At 32.6% G+C, this 26,426-nt stretch overlaps 1 protein-coding gene across 20 annotated transcripts in view; it reads right to left on the bottom strand.

The window, feature by feature from the left end:
• LOC108975346 (tropomyosin-2) overlaps positions 1-15,240 on the bottom strand; it is a 43,402-nt gene extending 28,162 nt beyond the window's left edge. For 5 of the 20 annotated variants that reach the window (XM_018943756.1, XM_018943751.1, XM_018943750.1 and 2 more), the window contains exons 1-3: positions 15,133-15,240; positions 8,819-8,972; positions 8,045-8,170 (exon numbers count right to left, since the gene is read on the bottom strand). In XM_018943756.1, the coding sequence (XP_018799301.1) occupies positions 8,045-8,170; positions 8,819-8,932 (240 nt within the window). In that variant the 5' untranslated portion in view covers positions 8,933-8,972; positions 15,133-15,240. Of the gene's footprint in view, positions 1-1,537; positions 4,601-8,044; positions 8,171-8,818; positions 8,973-15,132 lie in introns of those variants that run through there. The other 15 variants (XM_018943748.1, XM_018943744.1, XM_018943755.1 and 12 more) reach the window with 14 other exon arrangements.
• Between the last annotated feature and the right edge of the window lie 11,186 nt (positions 15,241-26,426).

The following is a 26,426-nucleotide window of genomic DNA, read 5'->3' as shown; positions in this document are numbered from 1 at the left end:
AGTTGTAAGGTCGTTGATTCCATAAATGTCGAGAGAGCGAAAAACGTGAGAATTATATTGCTCAAAGTATTTAATAACAATTATGAAAGCAAAATTACACTATTGTTTAGATCAGAATTAAGTTCATTTCAACAACTACTACATTTGTGAAAATAATCGTAAACTACAAATATTTTTTGGTCAAAATCTATCAGGTCACTTGTTACAAAGCGTGCAAAATCTTATATTGCTAGGAATATTGAACATACAGTCATACATCACCAGTTGTTGATTCAGTCAATTCGTTACCATAAAAGGTGCTAACGACCATATGAAACATTAACGTGTTTTGAATGTCAGTGCACAGAAAAAATGGCAATTGATTAAGAACCTTATTCCATAAAAATAGTTTACGTGAATTAATGTTCATCTGATAGCTGAGGGGTTACTGTAGTACATTAGGTGTATGAAAATCAAAAATAATAATAAATACCCACACTATCAGTTGATAACATTAAAAGAATCCTTAGGATTTTTTTAAAATTATATATATAACTTTTTGATAAATATATGTACCTAGTTTCCGCCCGTACGCGTAGTAATTACAGTGATTTGATGAATAGAAATTCTTTAAGACTTGAGAATACATTTAATAAACAAATTTGTCGCCGCCTAATTTTGTGCAGCAATATAATTTGTAGCAATCTGCTCAACGAAGAATGAGCTCAGCAACGTATAACGACGCCTGCCAAGAAGGTCGTCGTCTCGTATATATGTACTTATGTATGTATATGAGCAAGTGTGGAAAAAGAAATTCGCAGTTTAACATACGAAAACAGAAGCGTATAATACATTGAACTGGGTCATTATCTATAAAAGACGAAGTACAGAAAATTGCAAAAAAAAAAGTTACCGTAGTTCAAATATTAGTTATGTTTGTAGATCATACGAATCGTGTGAATACATACTACATATATTATATATACAGCACATCGTATGGACCATGTCCACCAATAGATATAAATATATCTACATAATAATTGCAATATGTGTACAATTATCAACGAAATATGCAAATAATTAGCAAAATGACGAAGTGAAAGTCGAATAAATTTCTGTATTATTCTATAAACGCAAAATAATCACAAAAAAGTATTATCAAAAATGTTTTATCACAATCGATTATTTTTAGAACTTTCGAGGAATAAACGAATTAAAAAATATTATTTATAACACTACTGAAGTCCCTTTAGTTAAAGTTTCTACCGGAAATTAATAACAATTTTTTGAATGACTATCGAAAATTGTCTCAAAGAAAATTCTCATAACGGTGTTGAAAATAAAATACGGCATATCGGTCTTTTGAAGTTTAAATTCTGAATGACTTTGGGAGAACATTATATTTTTTTGCTAATACTTTTTCCTCTATATGCCCTTATCAAAATATTTGCACATGTTTGTAGGTTCGCAAAAATTGAGAGAGTTTTGATTAATTATTAAATGCAATTCAAATTATTTCACACTTGACTACCTTACGGAGTCGCATGATTCTAATTACCCGTTTAAGCTGCGTTTTCATGATGTTATGCAATTCGTTACGTATGATATTGAACTTCATCATGGTATCAGAGCTGAATATGGAACGACCAAAAGCAAGTCCAGGATAGTCGGCGCAACGACCTTTATTTCGACGCGCCTCACGCTCTGCAACAATTTCCGCTGCTTCGCTGGTACAACGTAACTTCGCCCACTCAGCTGCTTGTACATCCTCATCATCAATGGCGATACCTTCATCTGCCGCTGTGTGCGCTTCGCCTGAACTAACTATATTACCATCTGCATCGGAACAAACTGATGCACGTTTACTTTTATCCTTCTTTGCCCTTTTCTTTTTTTCTGAACGATCAAGTTTTTCACTTTTATCACGTTTAGATTTGCTTTTTTGTGATTTCGGAGTATTGCTGGTGGGCGTTTGTGCGCTTACCACGCCTTCATCAACCATACTGCTTTCATCCGTAGGAGTTGGACTGTTGCTGCCCATCGACGTGGTTACTGAGTCGGTTAGAGGCAAGTTTAGCATTGATGTTTTTGAAAGCTGTAATTCCAAGTCTTCATCTGGTTCATCCGTATATTGTGAATCTCCCATTGTGGAAGATACTGTTTCTACATCGCTTCCGCCACCTACGGACAAGGGGCTGTCTTCTTGTACTGCCTGAGTGGCTTGACGTAAGTTGGTGAGAACACTTTGTGAATCACCTCGATATAATGCAGCAAGTATTTCTTGAACATTTGGAATATTTGGACGGCGTGTGCCCAAAAAACGGGGATGATGCTGATGACCGCGTCGTCTATGTGAGGTAGGAACAACAGGTGACGTAGTTGTGGATGCAGATCCTGCACCACTTGTTGTGGATTGCATGTCTGCATCATCTACACTCTTATCTGTAGTTGACATATCTGATTGGCTCCAATCAGTACTCCAGTCACTCTCGTAGTCGTCGTCGACGTCACCTTCGTAATAAATTTCCTCTGATTTTGCTCTTTCACTACTGCAATCGTAAGCTTTGTTTATATTACAATTCCATGCACAACAGGCATCCTCTTCGTCCTCACAGAAATACAGTAATTTATCCAGATAGTTTAATTGTTCTTCGATCGAATCCCAACGCGAGGAGATAACAGATTCTGCATAGGATTCTTTCGATTTCACAGTACCAACACGTTCAATGCCAATTTGTTGTTTACCTTTCTCCTGCTTTGATTTACCACTGTTATTAGTACATGCTCCTCCGCCACTGTGGGCATTTTTCACTAAATTTTGCAATTTTCTCTTCTGTTGCTTTTGTTGTTGCGATGGATGACACTTTTGCTGTTTCTTCTTTGTCGCTGTACAGCGACAGCTGTTCGAATGACTACAGTTGTTATTGGCCTTCGTTTGACACTTGACGTCTTGCTTGCGTAAGGTTGCCACACCAGTACCAGTACTATCGGTCGCTTGGCGGTGCTGCCAGTCGCACCCGCCACTTGTCAATAGGTGGCGGTGAGCACGTTTAATTTGTCTGATTTCGTGATTTACTCGCCGGCGACGAACATACAACAAGGGCGATTGCTGCCGCTGAACGTGTTGCTGTTGTTGCTGCTGCTGCTGTCGATTACGCAGTGTTTGTTGTTGCTGCTGAGTTGGTATGCTGCCAACTGCAGCTATCGTTCTTTTTGTTTTGTCAACAGTGGGTGCTATTTTCTGCTTCACTATGGCATTATTTGATTGTGCCAAATTCAGCTTTTGAGTTGTTGACGTTTTCGTCCTTGAGATGTTTTGATTATTCGCTGCCGCTTTCAAAAGCGATGTTGTAGTTTGCGATTTCGGTTTTACTAACGAATTTTTGTTCAATGTATTTTTAATTTGTACATTTGACTTATCGATACTACCACCACCTCCACCTTTTGCTTTAAAGTGATTTTTCGTTTGCGGTTTTTTACTATAGCTCACTGTTTGCCATGCGTTTGTATTTGTTTTATGTTCGCACAGTGTTCCTTGAACCATAATGAGTTTGCTCGTTGCAAGAGTATTTCGATTTGCGCACAAAAATCTCAGGCGGACAATTTAACTTGAGTTCATAAGTGATCTGCTCTATCGTATATTACAAAAGAAGCTGTGTTTTTTATTTTATTTTAGGGTATCGGGTTTAATTGCTGCACCTGTTCTTGCAAATGGAAAACTACAAATATGGTTCACGAAAACCAGCTTGCAGCTTAAATTCGAAATATAAACGGCTGATAACAGCATGTGTATACAACAAATGTTCCACTTCGTAATGTTTTTATTTATTTATTTTTTTTTTGAATGGAGTTTCTGCTGTTATCACTCCAATTTACATTTGATTCGCTCCAAAACTGTGTGCTTGTTTACTGTTGCTGGTTTATCTTGGTTATTTCAGTAATCTATTGATCATCTTTGAATGTTTTTCTGTGCATTAACTTATGTCTTTGGTTTATTTATATTGATTTTTGTATATTTATGATTTATGTATATTTTCCATTTCAAAGTTCATGCGTACATACACTTTCTCTTTATCCCACAAATACTGCATTGACTTTCCTATTATTTGCCGATCAATATGGGCTTAGTTACTTTCCACCAAAATATTTTTGTCTAATCATGTTGATGTTTCTTTTGCTGTGAATACACATATCTCATACTTAAAACTTCACTGTTTTTGAGTTTCAATTACAATTGACGTTTACTGTTTATACGCGTATGCATTTATGTATGAACATAGTCGCACCACTATTTACTTACATAAATACATACATATATCTAGATATATGTATTATCTATGATACTGTACGTTCATATCACACCCGTTTACGTAGAGTTAGCGTGATTTGGTAATACTTGGTTTAATTTCGTATGTATATTTGTATGCGTATATAACGCGTAAAATTATTTAATTACACACGTACAAACTTATTTAGGTTTCCGGTTGTATTTGAGTTTGCGCTAATATTTGCAATGTTTAGGAATATCGCCGCGCTCCAATCAAGTTACAAAATTTTCATTGGAATGTATTTGCTTTTTTTTCTCAATGTTTGTTTTTTTTTTTTGCAAATACGCCAATTTTTTTTTTTAGTTCAACTCTAAAATTTTATTTAACTCACATTAAATGAAAATAGAGTTTTCAGTTATACATTATTACATGTATGTAATTATTGTTTTTATTTAAAATCTACTCCACATATGTATGTGTTTAACTACTTGAAACACTCTTCAATTTAATTATGCGATATTGTTGGCCTCGCTTCTACGATGATTTAATTTCTGCTGTTGCTTCTTCTAACCATAGCTGTTGGCTGTTGCTTCAGCTTGTGCTCTATTGCCGTTCCCGTAGTTGCCGCTATGCGCGCTAGTTGTGGCACGTAATATATCTATTGCATATGTCTGTACGTATGTATAAATTGTATATAAGTTTGACCGTCATATATGTACACCTAATTACTACTCCTGCTCCATATGATCGTCGCCGTATGCTCTACTGTCGCCACTCTCTACATACACTCCTGCTATTTGAGTGATATGAGCAATATGCTTAGCTCACACGAAACACCACCCCCTACTATGACTAGCCGGTTGCGAACGTTACACTCCCAGTGATCTAATAAATATATGTTGAGGAAGAGTTGGCTAATGTGTATAGCTAGTATGTATGTACAGCCATATGTAATAATTGTAAAAATGTAAGCTAAACTTTCTAATAACTCGCTCCCACTCTCTTTGTCGTCTCTTACGAATTATCCGCTTGACTAGCCGGCTGCAGCACACTACAATTCGTGACCGTCGACCATCAACCCATCGACCCCACTGTGATCGTACAGTAAAATTAGCGGTGCGCACGCCCGCCCTATAGCTAACCAATGCATATGTGGGAGAGGACGAGCACATATGTATGTATGTACTTTTATTTTAGCCATGTACTTGGGCACTTGTATATGTGCTCCACTTTCTCTCAGTCGAGGTCGCCAACGAAGAGAGTCAACGCCAATTCATTGCTCTGTGTCATCAGGCGAGTATTTTCATATGGAATTTTTTTATATCGCTATATATGTATGTTCATATACATATGTACATATGTATATGTGTTTCAAATAATTGTGTGTGCTTATTTAGCGAATAGTGTGTATTATATGTACATATACATATGTGTAGTTTTTCTTATAGCGTTCCATAAGTCAGTTTGTTGTTGTGCCTATGCATTAGTCACCATGCATGTGGATGTACGTATCGCAATTAAATTTGTTTGTACAGCGCACCGGTATATAGTCATTTTATATTTTTGTTTTGAAAAATGTATCTTTTTTCTTTTAATTAACAACATTTCAAAATGTTATATACGCTTTATAACTTTCTATACAAGCTACAAGCATAAACCCATTAATTTTTAGCATGCCAGAAAAAAGTTGAAAAGTTGAATTTGGTTATACAATTACAGATGTAATACATATTTACACGTGATTTTGTGTGTGGAGATATATTAGATAACAATTAAGTTTGTTAACATCTTACTTAAATGTACATTATTCATACATATACATACAAATACATACATATGTGTGTATCGTATTTCCTCTTCAGAAAACATGTGCGCCGCAAATTTAAAATTTGTTTATGCAAAAATTTACTCATCTCAAAATAATATTTAATTCCAGCGTAGATTGTAATGAAAGTATTTGTATGTTAATGTTAAATATGCTCCAATTTCAAAGTTTATAATATTTCGAAATTTTCCATTATACATACTTATTTATTTTTTTCTAAAATTTCCAATCTGGTAAATTTTTGCAAACTATAAAATAAATAAACACTTGCATTGAGTATCTCAAGAAACGCATGCGCTTATGGAAAGAAAAAACCAACAACAAAATGCTATTCTCTACTCTCTGAGTAGCGTTATTCGATATTTTGAAACCACTCAAAATGATACGGTTTTAAACTCTTTCCGCCGTATTTGGAAATGGGCGGAACTCTTTTTTAATTTGCATAATACCATATACACCTTTACACATATTCATATGTACATATGTATTGTGCACACAATTTCATGTATGTGAGTGTGTGAATTTTCCGAATTTCTACAAATTCCCCATGAGACTTTGGTTTTAAAAATAGATCAACGGAAACTAAGCAAAGAGACGTTTGTGTAGTTGGCAACGCGAGCAACAACGTCGCTGCCAGACAACGGACTTTAGCCAATTTGAAATAGGCACGGTATTCATTGTCAGCGAATGTTATGTTAGCGCTGTTATGTTAATTTATTGCCGTTGCTCGTTTGTTCTTATAACAGTGGCGCATTCTTTGCAAATACATCCATTTATCATGCTAATCGTTTTGAACGAATAATGCGTGTAGTATGTGCTTTTTTGAAGTTTGGCATATTGATAAGTGCCATTACGGTAATCTTCCCTCGTTTTAGCAGACAGGCATCAATGTGTCCGTTCTGTAATCGATAATAATCCCTTGTAAAGGCTAATGGCTCTAAAATAATATTTTTTATAAAAGCAAAAGCTGTACCGAAGGCACTCTTTCATTTTAAAAAACAAAATACACATATACTATAGTTTTTAACACTCCTATTTCAGTATATTGGAGATCATGGAATAATATAGTATTTTGTGAATATAAATTTTCATGTAATTTTTCCCTCATTTTATTGAGTATTTGAGTATTTCTTATAATAATACGATGAAATAATATGAAAAGTAAATTATGGAAATATTAAACTAGTATATATAATATATGATAATATATGTATTTCTAATTTAAAATAGTAATGTATATGGAATTAAAAACAAAACAATAATACTGAAAAAAATCCTGAGAAAAAACTACTATAAATAAAAAACTATTTTTAAATAGTAAATATGAAAATACAATATTACAACATATATCAGAAACGTCTCTGATATTTCTTTGAAAAATTCTCAAAAGGATGTTTGGAGAGATAAAAAAGCTGTAGGCTGGAAGATTTACATTGAACAAGTTATATACATATACAGTAATAATTGTTCAAGGGGAGATAATTTTTTGTGAAAATAATATAAAATTCAAGCCTTCACTTGTAAAGATTTGGAAATAAAGCAATGTTTTTGTATAGTTAAAATATTTAGCTTATTTGAAATGTACAGTCGAATGGATGATAACATTTAAATAACTAAAACCTGAAAATACATACACTATTGCTTAAAGAAAAATTTATGAAACAAGTAGCAAATTTTCAAGCATACTGGTGGCTACTTTAAAATCCGTAAAAGTTACTTTTTATTGCCAGGAGCCGGCATACCTTGATGGTCAAAAAACTTGCAAAAATTTTCTTCCTAAATTTCTCAAGAAATTTACTTGCATTTGTTATTGTAATGCGAGCTTGCAATCAGTTCCTTAATTATTTTTAAGTTTTGCTAAACAGTCTGAATATATAACGCTAATATAAAATAATTTAATTAATTAACTTTTTTTAATAACTTTCATATACATATATACTTATAACTAGTGGCTTTAAAACGACAAACTTACATTCTGTAGAGCCTTGTTCTTCTCTTCCAGTTTGCCTGTGACAAGTGTGAGGGCTTCTTGTGTCTGATCCAATTCGTTTTCAACAGTCTGGATTTTCTTTTGCAATTGACGTGCCTCTTCCTCGGCCTACACAAGCATAATAAATAATATAATATATTTATTATTTAAAAAAATAATTTTTTTCTTATTAAATATATATTTATTATACATATTTATATTTATTTATGTTTATTATTATTATTTTTTCTGTTACATAATTTTTTCGTACTCCTAATCATATTTAATAGTTTTCGTTGCAGAAAGTGCTTAAAAATAAGTTTCATATTAGTGAATTGCCATTATTTGAGAAATTTCTTTTAAACTACATTATAACAGTACCGATCAATCTTATTTAATTCATTATTCATGCGGAGATATTTAATCTTTATGCATTGTGAACGCTGCAGACACGTGTGTGAAGCCGCCACTAATTAAGTTTTCATATTGAAAACAGAAAAAGAAAAAAAGAAATAATTTGCAATAAACAATTCCAACGTACAAACAGCAAACGTTTGGCGTAATTGGCGAGAAAAAACTCCGAATTTTCAGCAATTGAATGAAGAAATTAAAAATGCACGCTGTTCAATTAAACCGTTTGAATGATTATAACTGTTTTGCTGATTGTTGGTTAGCTTATCGAACAGCTGTAATTTGCTGATACATATGAGCATATGTATTTACATACATATGTATATGTTAGTATATAAGTGTATGTGTATATGGGTAATTACAAACCTTCTCGGCGCGAGTATTGGCATCGCGTGCTTGCTGTTCGCAGACAAGAGCACGTTCCAATGCTCCGTCCTTGTCGATTTTCATCGCTTGCATCTTCTTCTTGATGGCATCCATGGTGGCTGGGTTTTGTGTTTGCTCTGTTTACTCGAAGAAACTGAAATTTGCCCATGTGAAATGAAAAGTTAAGCGATTTACTCAATAATTTACAGAAATATACATTTAAGTCTGAATTAAGCACATCATTTTAGCATAAATAATATATAAAGTATTTGAAAGCACAGCTGTGTGGTAGGTGTGGGTGCCTCAAAATTCTAGAAAATATTAACGGAGATTATTTTGAAAATATCAATCGCCTATACTATACAAATTGTTTTGGTAAAGGCTGCATTGCAAGAAAATGTCTGCATTCAAAATTTCTTTTGAATAAACTCGAAATCACGGCAAGAATATGAAATTGGAATACGTTTGACAAAATCATGGTGTGTTTGCCATCTTTCAAATTATAAAAAAGCTGTTAAAGCCAAAGCATTTACCGATCAACAACAACATCGCTCTTATACATACTTTTTTACCGGGCTGTCTTGCCCATAATTTAAGGGCAGGATACATTCGGAAATGCTGTTATGAAACACATGTTTAATATTTATAATTTCACTTGTTCATGTTTCATACCGTGGTACCGTCTAGATCACGTCTATTAAGCAATATACATATGCATGTACTTCTCGGCATTCTCTCTTGGTACTTCTATCATCAATTTGTAATTATACGAAAAACGACTACCGATATTAAATTAGAGTAAAATTCTACATAGTCTTGTACGCTCAAAAAGTTAAATTAATTGACACAATTAAATTATAAATTAAATCACCGTGTTTTCTTTTCATACAGACTACAGAATAAAGACGAGCAAGCAGTTACATCTTAAAAAAGAGGGAGGGATTATGCTAAAATCGAATTTAAGAAAGTTCGGTCCGGTCAGGTCGAAGTTTTTTGTTTTTTTACTCTTTATGAAACTTAATTCTTATTATTCTCGGCGATCGCACTGTATAGATCAGTAAGCTATAAGAAAACAACGAACTTGTCCTAATTTTACTAACAGATGTGAGTACTCCTGAGCGCATGTAAATAAATAATTCCCTTCTACTTCAATAGGCTACGGCGTTATCCCAAATTCAAAAGTGTACACCATAAAATCACTATATAGATGAGGGGTTCCGAGCACGTGTTCAGCCCGCCAACATGGAATGGCGGCCTTACCCCAGCCATAAATAGATGTAGACGAATAAATGAAAATATATTGGAGTGGAGACAAGTGACATATTGCATTTTGAAAACTTTGTTTATATACACACATATAAGGAGGCATTTACGTACTATATAAATATTTCAAAAATTCTTTAAGAGTAGAATTTTGGGAATTTTTCCCTATTTATTAAGGCCGATTGATAAAGAAACTATATATATGTATGTATATGAGTAAGTATGTCAACCGCTAACTCTTGCAGAGCACACTTTAGAGATCTGGGTTAAACAGTAAGGTTTTATTTAATCACTCTGTAATCGATTCCAAGCACATAGAGCTAAGCACACTCACACAATATATTATAATAAAAGGCAAAATATGGAGTGACGCATGACAAGTAACGACGACGCTGTGGCAAAATAAATAAATCTTGGTCGTTGGAGCTATTCACTGATTTACGGGCGATTTTTTTCTTTACGCTCGAAATAAAAATAAAAGTAGAAAGTTATATGAATGCGTCAAACATTATATACACGTATGTATGTAAATGTGTTTTTGTTGCAGAACGCATTCGGTTTTATATGTGAGAAAATGAGTTGTATGCAAAATACGTAACGAAAAATGAATTCCATACATACTGCAAGCATACAAACATACACAGGTGCATACGAAATATATATACATGGATATATATAAGTATAAATATGTAAGTATGGTCACATATTTTATTTATCGTATGTGATATACGAGCATTTCCATTGACATTATAAAGTATGAGGCATTCCAAAAGCCTGACTCAGATTGAGCGCTGTCAACGAAGGCGGCTTGAAACGATGACCCGGCCGCTACACACTAACGCACACATATAAACGCTTTCCTGGTCAGCTGTTACGGTTTGTTTACAGTACAGCGGCTCAACGAATATGCACAATATATGTACGTATGTATGTACATATTTACTTAATTATATTTAATATTTTGCATTTGAAGTGGATTTCTTGAAATCAGCAAATCGGGTCATAAGCGTTTTTCATACATATGTGTGTATGTTTTTTGTTTGTATTTATGTAAATATGTACATATATACATACATATGTATGAAAAATACTATTTGGGAACCTTTTTTGATAATGAGCTATTTTAGGTTGATTTGTTATGCATACGAATTGGTCTAGTCACCTAATAGACTATTTATTTGAAATTTTATTGAAATGTCTGACTTATTATCGTTTACATATGTATATCAAATTTCATGGCGAAAATTAAAGTTATCAACCGCTTCGGGTGCTTGTTATCCATATGAACTTTTAAAAGAGCTTTTGTGTAAAATTATTTGGAACTTTCATGTTACTCACATATTTACGTTAACGATGTGTTAATTCATTTTTGTTTTCATACGCATAGACATATATGTACAAAAGTTTGTAAATATACACACACGGTTCATCAGTTGCACTTGGTCAGCAAGGTGACTTCAACTGTAAGCATTCCAGAAATGCTGATTCAAGTGTATATTCATAAAAATAACTCTTATAATGTAATGTATAATATTACTTATATAGATTTATTTATGAAAATGACACATATTCTACTCTTATCAATTATTTGGAAGCATTTGAGTTTCAGCCACAGAGTTTCGAGTGCAGAATACTTACTTGGAAATATATATTTGTTATAACAAATATGTAAATGTACAAATATTGTATATGTACATATGTAGATGCACATATATACAATATATTTGTATGTATGTAAATGTATACTGTATTATCTTTTCATTCATAGACTTCTGTTGAAAACATATTTTTACTGTACAATATGTGTACTATGTACTCGTATATAGCACACAATTAGGCGTTTAAACCGAACTAGACGATTAATGTTTGCTGAGTGAACTTCATTTTACGTACAGAATTTTATAAAAAAAAATATAGCTATTGTAATACTAATAGTTGCCAACAGGGTGTACCAAATGAAACGGAAATATGAGATGCATTCTGGGTTAGAAAATACTTGATTTAAGGGAAATAAAAATAAATGAATTCTGATTTCTAATTTTCTGAGTATATATATTTCTTAAACATGTGTCATTGAATATGAGTGAATATGAAAGCAATATGACAGCGGTACGCCTTATATAAAGTAAGGGATGTTATTAAATATACAAAAAGTATGACAAACGCGCAGAGATCGAGAAAATATATTACACAGTAAGAAGTTTGAATCAAATATAAAAGTTAGGTTGAATCAAAAGTTGTAAGAAAACGTAATTGAAAATTTGTTTTCTAAAATATCTATTCAAAATACGCTGCACTGTCAGAGGCTGAATTTTCTTTTTTTGAAATTAATTACGTAGTGAAAAAATCTGTATATAATATTGTATATGAATTTAAAAAAAATTTCCAATAGAGGTCCCATCTGTATATAGTATGTACATACATAAATATACATACATATATGTACATATGTATTTTATATTAAACATTTTGAATCAAAAATTTAATTTTTAAAACATTTTTTATTCATATATGAGTTTAGAATAGTGTAAGTAAGCAGCGTTAACAAAATAAGTTTTTAAATACTAATTTTATCATAAATGCGTACAATTTTTACGTAAGTAAAAAGTATCTCTCTATTAGCAAAAATTTAAAGTTGATATGAACACCTCAAGCAGAGTTGCTTTCTTAATGCCAAATTTAAAATTGTACTAAAAATAAATGCTCGAAAATGTTCAGAGGTTTTCAACAAAATGTTCAAAATTTCGGAAAGCCGAATATATTTCAAGGAGCTTGATGCTCATAAACAACGGTAATTTAGTATTTGCAACAGCATGTGCGTTCACAGACATATTTAGAAAAATTCAAATATACATACACATACATATGTGTATATACATACATATGTATGTGTTGTATATATAGTATTCAACCGTTAGTGCCGCCAACGCCAGCAGGCAGCTGTTTAATGTCAGAATATTGCTAAATCACCAAAATACAACAAAAAAACGATCATTTAATACTGTTGTATGGTTGTAGTGGCGGAAAGCGCTTCTGTTCTTTTTGTTTTTTGTTGTTTTTGGTGCAATTCGAAAGCTTTTCCTTGTCTAGTTCTTTTTAGGTGCCCACACATGCATAAATACCGATGTGCTTGCGATCCTCGCACAGCTTTCGGGGAAGCGAAATCAAATATAGAACAGTGCTGAATGCCAGAGCGAATAGTCGTTGGCCATTAGCTGAATGCCACAGTTAGGATCGAATTACATAGATACAAGCCAAGTGGTGCTTAGATTTTTAGGTAAACAAAGTAAAGATGGTTGCATGTATGGCAATCAAATTGATGCAATGCTTAGGAATGTCCATGCCACTGTCTTATTGCCACAGTGTGCTAATAAGGCGAGAGCCGTTAATGTGAATTTGGCATAGGAATTCGATTCGAAATATATACACATATGTTCAAATGTATGTGGTTAGCTTTCAAATTTGAGTGGATGCTTTGGAAGTATTTTATCTATGATTATTATAGCTTTTGTTAGCTTACGATAAATATTTTTGGAAATTCGTATGTTTTTGCAATAATTAGAATTTGAAAAATAAAAACGTCTTCATTGCATATGCTTATTCTTATGATGTCCTAAGAGACAACCATTTATTTAACTTATTAATAGTTTTTTATTACTATTTTTTGTATATAGGATCTGTCGTCTGCTTATCTTGAGTGCCTTGGTGGATGTACATACTGCTAAATTTACATGATTTATATATTTATTATAATTTTTTTTTTGTTTTCTTCATCATAGTTTTCCTAATTTTTTATGTCGCAAGCATTCGCAATTCTAAACGCTTTTTGTGGTTTTCTGCTGCTTCAGTTATGCTAGTCGTGTTTTGAACTTTGTGGATACCACTAACACACACATACCTATACTGCTTTTATATGGCAATTGTTTGCATAGCGGTTACTCTACTGAATATTTCTTTGACAATGCGTTAAAATATATTATTTAAAAAAATAAAAGATTTTAATTTCAAGCTGTTTTGCAACAATTTTCGACCTAAAAATAATGTATAGCTATTTAAGCAAAAAATATGCAAAAACAATTTCAATACTTCATTTATATATTTCTACCCACATTTCATATAAAAAAATTTTAAACGTTTTTTCCAAAAATATCTTAAGGAATATTAAAAAAGAATCTTTTGGTTAAAATTTTAAATATAATTAAAATATATAAACATATACATATGTAAGTGTGCATTCAAAATTTTTTTTTAACTAAAAAATGTCAGAACATTTTCATAACAATTAAATGTTTAAGAAATTTCCGTTCAATTAACGGTTTCTTCAAATTCAGTTCTCTCAAATTCAAATTTTTACTTTATTAACACAAAATCCGCATTCTAACCTAAAAAGTGTGCATGAACATCGGTAGTGGTCTCGATATAAGAATGTAGTGTACTTCTACTCTTTTCTTTTTTTTTTTTTACAAACTAACAAATTAGTTATTCAATATTTTTTGTTTAAAGATATCTATACTTTTTCCCCAAAGTGTAGAAAAAACTACCTTATAACCTTAATACCATCCTTAATTTCATAACTCAACTCAAGAAAGTCTCCTAAATTCTATAAAAAAGAATATTACATAACACTGCGTATAGAGTTTTCATCATGCGAGTCTTTTATATTAACAGTAAAACTACTTTTGAAAATTTATGTACAAATAAATTCAGTTTGTTAGCTTAAATACACATTTCAATTAAATATTAGAATTTTAAAAATATTTTGTTTTTGTAAAAATGAAGGCACTTTCATACAAAAAATTGTCTCGAAGGAACGCTGGCAAATGTTCCACAGTTTTCGTGTTGAAAATATGCAATTTTTAACCCACTTTTATCACCAACACTACACACCACACACAACTTGTGCTCGTTTAGTTAGTAATTTCAATTAAAATAACAGTTTATCGGTTATATTATACTGCTTTTCTTTGTAATTTACTTTACTTTGAATTTTTAGAACACAACACACTGAGTCAGAGTGACAATCAACAGTTAGTCAATTGGTCAGTACTTACAATATAATATTATCGGAGTTATCCGCGACTTGAACGGATTGTGATGTTCAACTGAAAATTTTGTGAAAACACTTTAGCTGTTCTGCTTGAATCTGTTCGAAACGAAATGTTGCTGCCACCGCGACGGCCCAATTGCATTGGTATTGGTTTTGTACAAAATGCGATTGTGTGCGTAAACTCGATCGTTGAGTGCGGTATGTGGCGCATGTATGTGTTTGCATGTGTGTGAGTGTACATTGCGCGCAAGGCTATGGCGGCATTTGCTGTCGGTGTTGCTGTTGTTGCTTTTAATTTGAACGCTTTTGGTGGCACCAAACCAATGCCGGAGCCACAGCAACAGAGGCCGCAGCCGGCGCACCGAAACATTTGCACGATCAGCGAAAGAAACCAAAAAAACGCACAAACATGCATACATACATATGTGCACACGTGCATACATACATACATACATGTGTACGTAAATATATTCTTAAATATACATACATATTGACAAGCTTCAGCAACAACCATGATATACAATAGTATCCACGAAACGCTCTGGCTGCGCACGTCGTATTGTTGTTGCCTTTAATTTTTATTTTTATAAGAAATTTTATTTTTGTTTTGTAGCTAGTAAGTAAGTATAAAATGCGAGCGCTTTTTTATATAAATTTTATATGCTCGATATGCATATTGCATATACATAAATACGTATGCATTTGCACATACATATACATACATACGCACATGCACTCGCTGGGCCTGATAAATGCAAGCTGGAGGAAAGGACAGCTTTGCGTTGCTTAAATGCGCGCCAAGTGGGCGGAGAAGGAGGCAACGCAACACTGTGCCGGTTAATTCAAGTAAATAAATACACAAAAGTAAATACATCAGCTTGTACTTATGTATGTACGTTTGCAACTGCGACTATGCAGCGTCATGTGGTCCTTGGCATTTTTCCGCAATTGCTCTCTATAAGTAACTAAAATTTCAAAACAAACATGTCTCCTAAAATGTTTAACAAATTTTGATACATATATACATATATGTACATTTATACAAATATACGTACATATGTATGTATGATATATAAATTTATTGTTAAAATAAAATATCAAAATATATATTGTACTACAAAAAATGCACAACCATAACGTACACATGTATGTTAAATACGTTACGTAAATATGTATGTATACATTTCCTGTACCTGTTTGTTTATGAATTTCTGAAGTTGAAATTTATTTCCACCCGAAAAATAGACTTTCGTCATTTTTTCAACCCACTCACCAATTCATTCGTCGTCTCAGTTTACCGGGCATCCTCATTCGTTTCATTGTAGTCACTTTTACCGTTGTATTGGTTACTTTTGCCATGTATGTGTTCATGTGTGTGTATTGGTACATTTACTCGGTCTGACATTTTCAGGCCTCACCGATAGAAGATATGTTTTCAGAAAATTTCCCTACTTTTCTCTCATTTCCTTTTTTCTCATTTTATTATTTCTGATCATTGATATGTATAGCATTTTCACATATTTCCATTCTAGCGTAAGAAACGAAAAATATCTCGCTCGCCTGCATTGGCCCGGTATTTTTAGGCATTGTCTCTTATTATTAGTCTTTTTGTTTGTATTTTTTTTATTTTGTAGATTGCAAAAGCTGCACGTATTTATTTGTCGACATTTGTTGTATTTCTATTTATTAAATGTTGAAATTGAAAAAAAAAAAGTATTATAGTTTTTTTCACCTAACGGTTGTAAAACTAAAAGAGAGATTGTTATATATATATATAAATGATCAGGTCGGCGAGAAAAGTTGAAATCCGGTTGACTGTCTGTCTGTCCGTCCGTTCGTCCATCCGTCCATACAAACTGTGACTTGAGTAAAAATTGCGATATCTTGATAAAACTTGGTATGCAGGTATAATTAGTACAAAAAAATCGAGTTCGTAGATGGACGTAATCGGACCACTTTCCATTTTGGTGAAAACCTATATCTCAGGACCCAACCAATGTCACTCTTTGAAATTTAATGAATCGTTCAAAACCCCCGTCTACTTCATATGTGGCCAATTTTAAATTTCACTTGATTCGTTCAGTTTCCAGTACACAAATCACGAAGCAATTAATAAAAACTGTTCACGACCCTAGGTACCGAATATGTAGACCCCAGTATCTATAGTTGACTTTGACGGCTGATTTTTTATAATGACCACGTATAATAATTTTGGTTTTTTTTCACAAACCTTATGTCGGTCAGTGTATGATTTATACATAGCATACGTATATACATATAAAATTGCTTAGCTTTCGATCCTCTGGTTGACGTTTTACATCGTAAGGTATTTCCTTGGCTTTGATTCCTGCAAGTTACAAGAGTATAAAATGTTCGGTTACACCCGAACTTAGCTCTTCCTTACTTGTTAATTATAACTTTAGAACACATAATACATTATTTCTTGTTGCTAGAATTCTTGTTGTCATTGCAAAAAATATTTCTATAATATTTTAATACTATAGAGCTGAGAGTCCTTGGTCGATTATAAATTCAATCCCTGTTACGTAAACCAAAATATCACAGTTCTTTTATTATTTATTCTTTGTCAAGTATATCGCCTCTTAAATGAAATTATAATCCTGACTTTCCGCAGTCATGCTGATATTTTAAAATCTATTTCGTCATAAAACATCCAAATTGTTCCATTTGCTTTTGGTCGTTCAAACTATCTCTTTCTGTTATGCAAGACAGTTATTCATTCCAAAAATTTCCTTAGAATGTTGTTTTTGGTTTCGACAATTATCTTGTTGTATTGAAATAGATAAGACTTAATGTAAGATCGATAATTATCTAATCAACTATTTGTCATGAGACCTTGGAATGATATTAATAAAGCTTTAACTGGGCTTTTCTAAGAATGCTATAGCGTGCTCGCATATTTTTTGTTTTCCTCTAATCCCTTAGATTCCTTTTAATCATGCAAACTCTTGGACATATGGACGTTATTTTTTGATACAAAATAAATTCGTATTGAGAATAATCTAATTAAGATCGGAATATCATTTCAAAAAATCCATTCTCGACGAGCTTCTTAAATAAATTTTTTATTAATTAAACGAATATGTTTTCTCACCGATAGATATTTTTTATAAACAATTAATTTGTTCCGAAATTTTGGTCAAAAATCGATATTTTTTGAGAAAAGGTCATTTTATCAAAAAATTGTATTTAGATTCGTTCGATTAATTACTAGATTTAATATTACTTGAACGAAATTTGGTGTTTTAAATTCAAAGGATGTAGTTCAGAGATATATTGGTTACAGCAATACGCGTTTTTAGATAGGAGCTCTCGGAGAACAGTTATAGTTCCAAATAAATAATTTTACTAATATTATGTCTTAAAATACAGTTAAAAGTTACCATAATGTGTGTAAAAATTTTTTAATCAACAACTTTAAACGTTTTCTCAGAAAAAGTTCAGAAAAGTTCAGAAAAGATCGCTTTTTCGGCTTTCTAACTGTATATAACCCCTTAGCTACGAAAGCAGATTAGTTTCATCATTTTATCATTTTATTCTGAACAATACTCTATTTTAAACAATATTTTTATTTCTTTGATAAATTGAAGTTGCAGAATATCATTCAAATTTATTCGAAAATTTAATACCTAATGCAACAGTTACAAAAACAACAAGTAAGGAAGGGCTAAGTTCGGGTGTCACCGAACATTTTATACTCTCGCATGATAAAGTGATAATCGAGATTTCAGGCGTGGTTGTGAACCGATTTCACCCATATTTGGTWCATGTCATCASGGTGTTAAGAAAATATTATATACCGAATTTCAYTGAAATCGRTBKAGTACTTCCTGAGATATGGTTTTTGGTCCATAAGTGGGCGACGCCACGCCCATTTTCAATTTAAAAAAAAAACCTGGATGCAGCTTCCTTCTGACATTTCTTCCGTAAAATTTAGTGTTTCTGACGTTTTTTGTTAGTCGGTTAACGCACTGTTAGTGATTTTCAACATAACCTTTGTATGGGAGGTGGGCGTGGTTATTGTCCGACTTCTTCCATTTTTGAACTGTATATGGAAATGCCTAAAAGAAACGACTCTATACAGTTTGGTTGACATAGCTGTAGTAGTTTTCGAGATATGTACAAAAAAGTTAGTAGGGGCCGGGGCCACGCCCACTTTTCCAAAAAAATTACGTCCAAATCTGACTCTTTTAGTTTTAGGACTTACAAACAACCGTTATGTGAACAAAACTATAATACTCTCTTTAGCAACTTTGTTGCGAGAGTATAAAAATTGGCCAAAAAAGTAGCCAGTGTAAAGAATTGAAATTTAAGACTACATGCACATAATCCTAAACATATTTTTTCCCATTTTATTACGTAGATTTTTGATATCGAGTGAATTAATTTTTTTAAGATGTAGAAATACTTAAGTGTATTATTGGTTTGGGCAGAATTCTGGCCTAAACCTACAACAGTTTTACGACTAAAATATTTCCTTTATTCTCCAGCAGGTTGGAGTTCAAGCAAAATGGATATTTCACTGTTCCTTTTTTGAAAAAGAAGAAGCACAATCGTGAAAGGGCGAGCTGGCGGTAACCTTAAAATTCAATGCGAGTAATTAGGAGACCGTGATTCCGAACCGAGGTTATATTGTTGTTATTCTTATACTTTAATGCTAGGTACTACCAATTTATTATCGTAAAAGCAATACGAGTATGAATGAATGTTACGATTTGCTACCCTGACTCCAAACAACGTTTTCTACTATAGAGTTTTGTTTTGTTTGAGTACTTGAGAAAAAATTGGTCCGTATAGATTCACTTAAAAAATATTGGAACTATGTCATTATCAAAATTGACCCGATTCCAACCACTTTGGTAGCTGGGAGACTCATTGACYACGCAAGTTAAGTGTATTTTAAATCATACTTTAGTTACAGAAAGTGCTATCTGAGATTTGTGTACAAGTTTCTACGAATCTCTAAAGGCTAAATTTAAAAAAAAAACTACGCGAAACCTTTGTTTACGCATAGGTCTTCTGCGAAAGTGTTAATTCAAAATACCTAAGTCCTATATTTCTTTTCTAGCAAAAGTAAGCATTTATTTAAAGGGTTTAGGATTCGGATTCCAGATTCCAGATTAATTAATCTAAGTATTTTATCATTATTTCAGTATGGTTATGTCGGCTTTTATTTTCTTTCCTCTACTGGTAACTGCGAGAAAGCACCGACAACTGTTTGTTCTAATGCGAATACACCTAATGAATACTTAAAAAATATATAAAAATTTATAATTATTGCATTTGTATATTTTAACATTGACTTTTAACCAATTATGAACAGAAATATATCTYTATTCTGTCACTGCACAACCACATTCATTGATATCCAATAAATTTTTCGTTTCCAAAAATAATTTTTGTTTGCATTAATTTGCTCGCGAGATTTCTCAACCTTGGCGCTTGCCATAGGATTACTTACGTTTATCATAATTTCAAATAAAAATTATTGATCAGCACTCTTTCACATGTGAGCACAAATCCACAAATGGAACAAAAGCAAACAAAGTAAGAACACTTGTTCTAGGAAAATACGAAAAATAATTTGAAAAMGCAATACTAGTCGAGAAAATCACTTCCATAAATGGTGAAAATTGACGCTAGCCCAAAATGCTTGGCCAATTACGAGGCATTAAAGACCATAAAGTTGTTGCCTCCGTTGATAATTTCAATAACTACTTACTCTACAAACTTTGCGAGTCAATATTGTAGAACACACATGCACAATTACATACACATGTGTATGTATGTTTCTATAATGAAAAAACATCAAGTCTATCTAAAAATACTTAAATAGTGTAAAACTTGTGTACTTTTTGTTGTTGTTAGGTGTATGATTATATTGGAGCAGAGTGGCGGAAAACGGGAATGAAGCCGGCAATAACACATAGTGACGGTGGCAACGACTGGCTTAAGCATTGATGAAATATGACGAACCTCATTATAAGAACCCAACAAACACACCGCAGGATATACAATAAATTTAATTTTTTGAAAAAACAATCTTAGCAGCCGTTTCCTTGTTCGAAGTTTAATTTTTTCCTTCAACTAAAGATTGTTTGCCTCATCAAGAAGAGTGCAAATTTTTTTTATACTTGGGTTGAGAAGCTAGAAATTAACTGCCTTCAGAACAAGACTTCGTGATCATGGCCACATGCGTGCTATTTAATGGTGCAGCCAATTAAACTATAACAAATGCTGAAAAGAGGTTAACACAACATAAATTGTTTAGAGAACCCTTCAAAGAAAAAAATCGAAAAATAACGGGTATTGATCGTTAATTGTCTAATGAAGAAAAAATAATTTGGATGTACCTGAAAACTTCTAAGAATATTTCACTAAGATGAGCAAAATCTTCTCCCTTAAGCCATATACTAAGCATAAAGACATTAGCTTTATGGAATATAAGAGAACCATATAAATATATTGATCAAACTTAATTTCATATTCATTCCCAATTCAATGTGTTTCCATACAAGGTATCTGCCATATTTGCCGATATTGGCGATTCCGACATATGAGCAGCCACTTCGAAAGCAACGCTCGTGTGTGAGATTTCATACATAATTTGTAGTCTCCCACGTTTTCTTCAGGATGTTACAAACTTCATGGCAAACTTATTAAAAAAAACTACATGGAAATAATATATCTTTGATATAACGAATGTATAAGTACAAAATCTCATGACAAATATTTACACATGTGCGTAATGAACAAAATATATGATTTATACCAAAATGAAATATGTACCTTCACTCATAAAAGTAAGATTTTCTTCCTCATAAGGCTTGTTTTACAAAATTGTAACTCCCACAAACGACTTTATTGTAACTATGAACAGCACGACTCTTATGAATTGCTGGGTTACTGTTATTACACACGATCTTTGTCATGAAACAATTATTTATTGAACGTGGTTTTTTTCATACAAGCAAACATACATACATATGTACATACACGCATGCATTTATTGAAGTTTTACGTTTGTAAATCTCCCAAGCAAACGAATGTTGTCGTTGCAAAAAGGAAATCTAACTTTGAACTACTTTTGCCTATATGTCCAAAAGCAGCGGTCAAGGTGAACTCCTTTGTTAAGTTGGTTTGTCCTTTAGTGGACTCTAGCAGACAATGTTATAGCACGTAGAAGAGGAAAAATAATAAAAACTGTTTTTGTGAACTTAGAAAGAGGAGCTAAATAACTAAATACTTACGTTCATAAGTAGATATAATATATCGTCACCTGAAATGCAAAATAACTTATAATCAAAACAATCCAAAGTTGAGTTTCTTACTGATTATAATTCACCCCATCATATTACATGTGTAGTACCAGTTTTAAGCTTCTGCGATCAAAAATACCCAAGCTATACTAAAAATTCAAAAAAAAAAAAAAAAATGTATCATCCAGTGCTTGATTTCGTTAAACAAAATAACGTATCATCTCTCATGTGTGTAAATATAACAGTGTTTTTTTTTTTTTATATCGAAATTAGCCGTCATTTATTGTTTATGTTTACTTTTAGGGAACGTGGACTACTACATATATGTAGTCCTGTGTAAGACCATAGAAAAGAAGGCGTGTTACAGGCCCCAAAACTATGGGTAAAGAAGCACCCGCCAGAGTTCGGTTTAGCGACTCCATGATCCAAGAGATCCGGTATGAAGTCAAAGTGAGTGAAGTTTTCCGAGTGTTCAGACCCGTGTTTTTTTTAGGAATTTAGCAGCATAATTTTTTGAAGAAGAAACGGCAATATCTGTAGGACCTAGAAACTGTGATTTCAGCAGGCTGTTACTTTTATGATAATATAGCTTTTGAATAATTAATTGTTTAATAAATAATAATTAAACATTATCCTATTTTTAAGCTTGAAACATTTTAACTTCTTCTAGTACGTATGTACATACTTGTATTAATAATAAAATAACATGAAATATAAAAAACTTGCAAATGTTTTTATTTAAAATTAAAAACAAGGGTTAATATTTAAATTTTTAATTTTTATACAAGTTTAAATTGATCATACGTTAATTTGTTTCAGAAACGAAAATTCAAAATAACGTAAGACTCCTACCATAAAATTTGCTTAATTTTTTCTTTATTCTTTTTCTAAAATATACTTATAGTTTAACGTTAATTCAGATTTGAAAATTGTGTTTTAATATCTCAAGTGGTTTTCTTTTTATGCGGTTTTTCGCTTCTCCTGTAAACCTACGAAAAGTGATGTTACGTTATTTTGCATTTCAGGCGACGATATGTATTAGTAGGTTATTATTTTTAATTAGCAATTAAAACAAAATAATTATTTTTCAAATGAAAGTTATTATTATTGCTTTAATAAACGCCAATAACCGAAAACCGATAAAGGACTAAATTAAGATATAAAACTGTAATTTGACACAGGGAATCGTAGAAGCAAGGGGAACCTGTGGATAAAAAATTTTTTAATAAGTGGGAGTGGCCCCGTCCTCTAAAAAGGTTAATGTACATATCTCCTAAACCACTTAAGCTACAACAACCAAATTTGCTGAATAAAAATCTTATTAGAACTTCTACTCATAATTCGGAGGATAACCTTGCTCAGTCCCCATAACGGTACTGTTAAAGACTACTAAAAGCGCGATAACTCAGTAACTAAATACGCCAAAGACATTAAATTTTATCACCGAGATCTTAAGAGAGAGCTTTATGGAAGCCGGTGTGAAAATTAGACGAAGAGCGTGGCTACCCACTTTTTTATGAAATATTATATCTCGGGACCCGTCCAACCGATGTCGACAAAATTCTCCTTACATTCTTATGTCACATTGTGAAAATGGGCGAAATCGGACTACAAGCCTATAGAACAATTTTAAATTCCACTTGATTCGTTCAGTTTCCAGTACACAAATCAAGAAGGAATTAATATAACGGGATAGAACCTTGCACGAGTAATGTCTGGTCACCTTACTACCAGAAATTGTTTAAAGGTAATAAAAACTGTTCAAACCCCTAGGCACAGAATATTTAGAGCGCTCGGTACCTATAGATGACTTTTGATAGAAGTTGGTCAATGTGTGATATATTGAAATTAAGGGATAATCCTTCTCTTATAATAATATGTCTGTGTGTCAAAAGTGGGTTGAATAAGACTAATACTTCCCTTAGCCCCCATATACCTAATATAAAATTTTTCGAACTTCGGGGTGGCTTTGTACCGCATATATCGGCCAATATGTGAGTTATCCTATGAAGACGTGTTTTATTCATAACAGTGTATCTTTGTGCCCAAAATAGATAAATTTGAACGAATATTTGGCCTAGTCCCTATATAACTAATATCAAAATTTTTGATAATACGGCTGACTTTACTCCCTACTTTATATGATTGGTTTTACACCTTAAAGTATTTTCCTGGCTTTGATTCTCTCAAGTTACAAGAGTATAAAATTTTCCGTTGCACCCGAATTTAGAGCTTTCTTACTTCTTTTAATATATATTTTTTCACTTAATTTTGAAAAAAAGCTCTAATTGTCAATATAAAATTATCACGTCAAAATTTCAAATGTTCAACAACTCGGCAGATATAAAGTTTTTATAATTTAAGCTATTTGATTTTATTTGCTTGTAAAATTTATTAACCAGCAGGTTCACAAGTAAAGATATACAAACTACATACAGAGTTTGTCCGGAAAGAGATAGGACTGATTATCTTCCGCCACGAATGTACTTGTTGTTGTTGTTGTAACGGCAGAATTCTGCCGAGTTGACAGTCCTTGCCCGGATAAAAATCCGGATCCGTTCCGGTTTTCGTAGACCCGACTGTACTTCGGAGCGTGCGCTCACCGATTGGATTCGATAGAGGGCGTACCCAGCTAACGAACGAGCGGCTGGTCATTTCCGAGCACCTGGAGAGTCATAAAAAAACATTTTCGCGCGACGTGTTTCTGTGAGTGGTGCAAGCCGAAAATGCAGCGTTCGTTAAAGCAATTAAATTCTGTGTAAAACTCGGTAAATCTACGATAGAAATGTTTGAAATGATCAAGCAGGCTTACCCAGCTATTGCTTTAGCAAGAAGTGGTGTGGCAAATCCAAAGTGAAAACGATGCTCATTGTGTTTTTTGACATCAAAGGCAGCGCCCACCATGAATTTGTTCCTCCGTCAACGCCAAGATTTACGTGGAAGTCCTCAAGAGATCCAAACGACAAGACATCGCAGCCGATTGGAAGTTACACTGCGAAAACGCCCCGGCTCACATCGCCCTTCTTGTGAAGAACTACCTCATTTAAGCCCGGCATTCGAACGCTTCCGCAGCCGCCTTACAGCCAAGATGTGACCTCCGGACTTTGTTTATCCTTGCCTGAAAAGGCCCATGAAAGGGGATCCAAGCAGTATACACCTCTGCTCTCAAGAATATTCCGGAGACTGCCTTCCGTGACGCCTTCAATGCTTGGAAATCGCGCTGGCAGCGCTGCATCGGCGCAGAAGGAGCTTACTTTGAAAGTTTTTAAAGAATTGTAACGATTGGTTCAATAAATTTTTTTAAATCGTTGATACCGCAACTATGTATGTAAATAATTGCACTTGTTTTGTTTAAATTCGCTTACATTGAGAGAACGCATTTGAACTTAATCAATTAAAAATTTAGCATTGAAATTAGAAATAGATTTTTTATTGACGATACGTTAAATGATAGCTAAAATTTCTCAAATTCTTCTTGACATTTAACCGTAACTTTATTTTTTGCTTGTTTTCATTTTAAATTTCGTTGGCAAAGAAACCAAATACAGAGATAAAGTATTCTGGCATTTGCTTCTTACTATAAATATTTACTTAGATTTGGTAAATAGGAAATGCATAGCATTATAATTTTGCATATATATGTACATACATATATGTATATTAATATATATTTAGTTACACGCATATTCTGCCACCTACATAATACATTTATAACTAAGATATACCATTTACATAATTAAAAACCAAAAGAAAGTATGCATACTGGCAAATCTATGGCATTTTAATAAAATATAAAAAATAAGTGTTTAAATTTTGTAGCGTATAATAATGGTATGAAACCATTGTAATGTATTTTTGTAATTTTGTATTATTCGCTGAAGTAAATTAACAATGAAATTTTCTGATAATATTTAACTAAATATAATAAAATTAAATATATTTCTTTTACAATAGGAAATTTTAATTAAAGAGTATATTAAAATTTCAGCTTGACTTGTTTCTGATTTCTTTTATCTCA

This window comes from Bactrocera latifrons, unplaced genomic scaffold, assembly GCF_001853355.1.
Source record: "Bactrocera latifrons isolate USDA-ARS-PBARC rearing strain unplaced genomic scaffold, ASM185335v1 scaffold_64, whole genome shotgun sequence".
Taxonomy (NCBI): Eukaryota; Metazoa; Arthropoda; class Insecta; order Diptera; family Tephritidae; genus Bactrocera; species Bactrocera latifrons.
The sequence above is the reverse complement of the archived record's forward strand: the minus strand, read 5'-3'. Positions and strand labels throughout refer to the sequence as shown.